Genomic DNA, 6,077 nt, shown 5'->3' with positions numbered 1-6,077 from the left:
AGGTCCAAGCTCATATTCTTGCCAGTGGGTAAGTTGTACAGAACTTCGTTAGCACGAGCACAGGGTTGACAGAACCTCACAGACCCCAAGGAACATCGTTAGGGCAAGGACAGGAAGCGTGTGTATGCTGTGAGGCAAGAGGCAGTCAGTGTTATTAGTCCAGGTGCAGTGTCGTTGATCTGGCAGGGTTTACAGTTTAAGAATATCTAAGTATTTTAAAAACTGTAACGCTGCAACATAGGATTTTTACACCTAGTTACTAGAAAACCAAGGAAAGCACTTACTAGCTTTGGATAAGGTAACATGAAAACAGGAATGCACTTTTACTAATCTACAAAAAAAATTTTCTAATGCATATTCAGAACGATTTTATAATACAAGGAGGCATATTGCTCATTAAGAAGGGGTTCTATAAGAAAAGCACTTACTAAGTTAGCAACTATGAGAATGATGAGGTCAAAGATGGATTAAGTGCCCAATTTCAGGAGGGATGGGCACGTTTAAGGAAAAGGAAAAGCTTAAGAAAACACGGATAATACTGGCCTTTCTTCATCATCTACTGCATTTGACAGAAATTAACCTTTAAAAACGTTTACCCGTGACACTTTTAATAGTTTAATTATTACGTATACAATGTAGTGTAAATTAATCTCCATATTTTGTTAAAATACTGTCTTCATCCTCTGATCACAAGTGTTCCACACACTCCACCCAGTGGACCCACGGCCAGAGCAGAATGCTTCATCGGAGGGAACATGGGAGTAAAAGCTCTGTTCAAAATCTCACAAAAGCTAATACACTAATTTGTTTTAAAAATCTCACTACGAAATCAAAAAGATTGATCCAAAGAGCTGAGCTGTTACACTCGTTCATTATGATGTACAGTACAGTGTTAGGTAGTGAACATGGACTGGTAAATCAGGATGCATTAAATGGCAACGTTTCAGGAAGGAGGCTGTACTGCTCTTCGCGTCTGAAACTCATTAGCGAGCGTCTGCATCTCCTGCCTCAGAAGCTAGTCTCTTCCAGACAAAGGTCTTTGAACAGTTTAGTGCTTAGAGTTCTTAGTCCAACAATGCAACTTAGTTCACAAGGTATTTTGGCAACTCTTAATCTGAGCAAGAATAGGGGCTTTGAGAAATAAGGCTTTAAGGAAGCTCGTCATCTTAGGGCTAAACTTTAATAGGATGTGAAAGTTTGAACTCTTACACTTTAAACAAACAAAACCTAGAAATTACTGATTGGTTCAAAACGGTTTTATGGAAAAACTAATCTGTAACAAAAACTTGGCATTGAGTGCGAAGGCTCCACCATTTGAGCAAAGCGTACAAAGGGTCCTGGGGGACGGGGACAGGCGGGAGGGGCCCGGACATTCACAACAGCAGGCATTTTCTCTTCCTCTTCTTGACGGGGGGCGGGCAGAGAACCGCCCGGATAGCTTCATCAAACACCGTCTTAAGACCTCGCTGCGAGAGCGCCGAGCACTCCAGGTATTTGACGGCACCGATCTCCTTGGCCATAGCCAAGCCCTGCGGGTAGGTGATGGGTGTCAGCTTCTTCTCCTTCAGTTTCTCAATCGTGTCTTTATCATCCCTCAGATCAAGTTTCGTCCCCACCAGAATGATAGGAGTGTTGGGACAGTGGTGTCGCACTTCAGGGTACCACTTTGCATGAACATTTTCAAATGATGCAGGACTCACAAGAGAAAAGCAAATCAAGAATACATCCGTTTGCGGATAGGATAGGGGACGTAATTGGTCATAATCTTCCTGTCCAGCTGTATCCCACAAGCCCAGATTCACCGGTTTTCCATCCACCATAACATTGGCAGAATAGTTGTCAAAGACAGTGGGGATATACTCTCCAGGAAAGGCATTGGTCGTATAACTGATCAGGAGGCAAGTTTTACCTACAGCTCCGTCTCCCACCACCACACACTTGATGGCCTGCATCTGGGCCGCTCTCTGGGCCGCAGCGGCGGCGGCCGGGCACTGAGGCGAAGAGCGCAGAGCTCGGGGCGCGGCGGACGGGCGGGCGCGCGGCTGCGTGCAGCGGGGCGCGGGGTGCCGGGGCCGCTGTCCACGCCGCCTTGCCCTCCGCCGTTGTGAAGCCGGAGCCCAGCTGCAGCCACCACCCAAAGCTGGGGAAAACTCCAGAGTTAATTTTTGTAAAGAGTATAAAGTCTGTGTCTAGATTCTGTTTTTGTTCTTTTTTTCATATGTGGAACATATGGAACATATCCATTCTTTTTTTCTTTTTTTTTAGATTCTTTTCCCACATAGGCCATTACAGTGTGTTGAGCAGAGTTCCCTGTGCTATACAGCAAGTTCTTATTAGTTATCTATTTTATATATAGTAGTGCATATATGTCAATCCCAATCTCCCAATTTATCCCTCCCCCACACACACTCAGAAAAGGATTTAATACATGGAAATAAGTTTAGAAAAAACAATTTGAGAGACTGAGGAAGTAGGCTATAGTCTATGATTTTAGAAATGCCTCTTAGAATTCAGCTTCCACTACAACTCTTGATACATGGGAATGAAATTGATGACTAAATCTAGAACTTTGTAACCATAATTTTTCCTTAGAAAAGAGCAAAGACTCTGCAGAGAAATGGTCTTCACCTCATTTCTCCCTTACGAAGCTCACCTAAATGCACCAAATTGGTCCATTTTTTGTACCCAGAATTTTAGTTTCAAGGATGTTTGGGAAATGTAATTTTTAGCTTTCTAGATGCTATTGTACAGAGATGCACAATAGGAGAAGAAAATTAATCATCCATGCTAATAGATGTATGCAGTACAGCACACTTTAAAAATTTTCATGTCCCACTAACACCAGCATCAATTATCTTTTTTCTCTATTATTTCTCCAAAGTACTTATTAAACACTAATGTATTGTATATTATATTAATTGATTTTGCTTATTTACTGATTTTCACCCTTAGAATTTTTATCTGTTTGGTTTTTATCAGACATTCAAGACCTCAAAGGATTTCTGCCAAATAATACACAGGTTGTTCAGAGTATTACATGAGATAAACCTATGTGTATATATATAAAATAAATTCCTCACATAGATCATATCTCATAGTTATCAAAAAATATTTGTAAATTTTATTTTTCCTTTTCCTGTGTTCAATATACTATAGAAGAATTCGTTACACATCTCCTTAGGCATTCACTCAACTGGTCCTCAGCTGGACAACTCCTTCCTACCTTGCAATAAATCATTATGATTTTTCATTCATCAATCTTCACAAAAGATTCAATTTAACTCTTCCTCTGACTCTGTCTTCAAAAATTTATTATTACCACTTAAGTCTTTTGTTACACATTTCAATCTCTCCAGAAGATAGGGAGAATAGTATGCCAATACCTAAGGTGATACAGTCATGTTTGTAACAGATTCAAGCCAAAGATTTCAAGCCCAGTACCAATGTGCAAGATGTGGTATTGTATGAACTGTGGCTGAGTCCAAATTCATCTGGAAGGAGTGGGGTGCATTTACGTTAACAATATTTGAAAAGACTTGGGAAAGAAGAGTGGCAAGCATCATTTTACAAGCTCTGTATTATTTTCCAAAACATTATCACATATTTTTCATAAGCGAGGGCTCTGTAATTCCTTGAAGCTTGGGCAGTGGCTAGATTAGCCAGGTTTGTATAGACAAAAGATAAATGCCCTAATCTATTTTAGGCCAAAAGTCTAGCAGGTTAAGACAGTTTTCATCTTGCCAAGAGCTGAAAAAATGGAAAGAAAATAGAATGTATGGAATAAGGGATAATTTAAGCGAATTAAAATTTTTTTGATTTCTAGTTCCTACTTAGAGGAGTCTGAGAGTCAAGACAGATATGACCTGGGAAATTATGGAGATTATACAGGTCAGTGAATCTGTCCTCTCTACATGTTTTCAAAATCTGTTTTTCAGTCAGGTGAGATGATTTCTAGGTCTTAGTTAAGCCAACGCAGACCTGTAACATAAGGCATATTTTTCAGTATCTAGATGTATATAATCTTGATCCATAATATATTGTACCTGCACAATCATCACTATTTTTAACCTATTTATGTAATAAATAATTTCTTTTTTATGAATCAAAATATTTTAACTTTTAAATCCTTATGAAAAGAATGGTCCTGGCTTTATGTATTCACTTTGTTTTGATGCTCTCCATTCCCTTCAACAGTTTCTTCTAAAGTAATTTTAAAAAGATAGCTTTAAAAGATAGCTTTGTGATTTTGAGTAAAAATTATTCTGAGTATTTCTCTGTTTTCTTTATAATAGTTTAAAATATTTATGATCTACAGTCTCAGTCTCAAATGATTGGAAAGAACAACATCTACCAATTTTATTTTTTACTTTGGTTAAAAAGAATACATTTTAATGTTTTTTTTGACCTCAAAAATTGTACATGCATATACTAAATTTGATATAAATTAGTTTAAATAAGAGGATTTTTTCAAAAAAAGTATTCAGTAGTATCACAAGCAACCTGAAAGAAATTCTGTTTTTATTCCTTTTTAGAGAAGGAAATTGCATATTGTCTTTGCTATAAGAAATAGACATCAGTAGTGAGATTTATGGAGTATTTGATATACACTCTTATTATGTCACAAAGGTCAAGAGCAATTCAACAGAAAAAGAAATTACCCAAATAAAAAAAAATGGACAAAGAAATTGAGTAGCCATTATTCCAAAGAAGAGTTGTAAAATGCCAGCAGATATATAACAAGGTAATAAACATCACTAATAACTAGGGAAATGCATATCAAAACCACAATGAGATAGCACCTCATATCCATTAGGATGGCTTTTATTAAAAAAAAAAGATAACAAATGTTGGCAAAGGTGTGGAGATGAGAATCCTTGTGCACATTTGGTGGAAATATAGATTGGTACAGCCACTATGGAAAACAATATGGAGATTCCTCAAAAATTAAAAATAGAACTACCATATGATCCAACAATCACACATCTTGCTATATATCCAGAGGAAATGAAATCAAAATTTCGAAGAGATCACTGCATTTTCGTGCTCATCACAGCATTATTTACAATAGCTAAAATATGGAAGCAACCTAAATGTTCATCAACAGATGAGTGGATAAAGAAAACGTGGTATATGTACACAACAGAATATTATTCAGTGTTAAAAGAGAAGGAAACACTGTTATATGTGACAACATGGATGAAACTGGAGGACATTATGCTAAGTAAAATAAGAAAGAAAGAGAAGGACAAAAACTACTTGATACCACTTATATTACAAATCTAAAGTAGTCAAACTTATAAAAGTAAAGAGTAGAATGGTGGTTGCGAGAGGCTAGAAAGGAGGGGAAAATAGGGGGGTATATGTCAAAGGGTACAAAGTTTTGATTATCCAGAATGAATAAGTCTTAGAGATCTACTGTATAACATAGTGTTTACAATTAACAACACTCTATTGTTTACTTAAAAATTTGCTAAGAAGGTAGATTTTATATTACGTGTTTTTAAGTTAAAAATAAAAACTAAAATTTTTGTATAAATAAATAAGAGGGTGAGAGAAATCTTTTGGAGGGGATGGGTAGGTTTATGGCAGATATTGTGGTGATAGTTTCACAAGTGTATACTTCTTTCCAAACTCATCAAGCTGTGTACATCAATTATGTGGAATATTTTGCAGTTCAAAAAGAAAAAAGGAAGAGAAGAAATAAAAACAGTATTGAGGTTTATGGAGCGTCTGATGTACATTCCTGTTAAATCTTGATATCAAGAGATTTTATATTTCTCTCAGGTAAACTGATACTAGATCTCTAAGGTTATTAGCTTCTAATGTGAATGAATAACAAATGTAAAGGAATACCTACATTTTAAATTCCTACATTTTTAACAATTCAATCCTTCATCCCTAATTGAATATATTTGACAATGATAATTGACAACAATGATACTTCATAAAAGTGGTCATTGGATAATCTTAATTTTTCTAGATATTATACTTCTGAGCCAAATATTTGGTCTCTAATTTTTAAAGAACTTATCCAAAAATTGCTCTTACCTCCCCCCACCAAACTGTGATATCTCCAC

General features: G+C 36.6%; 1 protein-coding gene across 1 annotated transcript; it reads right to left on the bottom strand.

Moving 5' to 3' along the window:
• Positions 1-546: 546 nt before the first annotated feature.
• On the bottom strand, positions 547-1,965 carry LOC309961281 (ras-related C3 botulinum toxin substrate 1-like). The gene has a single exon (XM_082838362.1). The coding sequence runs from the start codon at positions 1,950-1,952 to the stop codon at positions 1,374-1,376; it is 579 nt and encodes a 192-aa protein (XP_082694488.1). The 5' UTR covers positions 1,953-1,965; the 3' UTR covers positions 547-1,373.
• Positions 1,966-6,077: the final 4,112 nt, after the last annotated feature.

Source organism: Leucopleurus acutus (genome assembly GCF_964270905.1).
Source record: "Leucopleurus acutus genome assembly, chromosome: 4".
NCBI classification, from domain to species: Eukaryota; Metazoa; Chordata; class Mammalia; order Artiodactyla; family Delphinidae; genus Leucopleurus; species Leucopleurus acutus.
The sequence above is the reverse complement of the archived record's forward strand: the minus strand, read 5'-3'. Positions and strand labels throughout refer to the sequence as shown.

Excerpts from the sequence above, each read along its gene's own strand:
- LOC309961281 (XM_082838362.1), bottom strand. The coding sequence starts at position 1,952 with ATGCAGGCCATCAAGTGTGTGGTGGTGGGAGACGGAGCTGTAGGTAAA.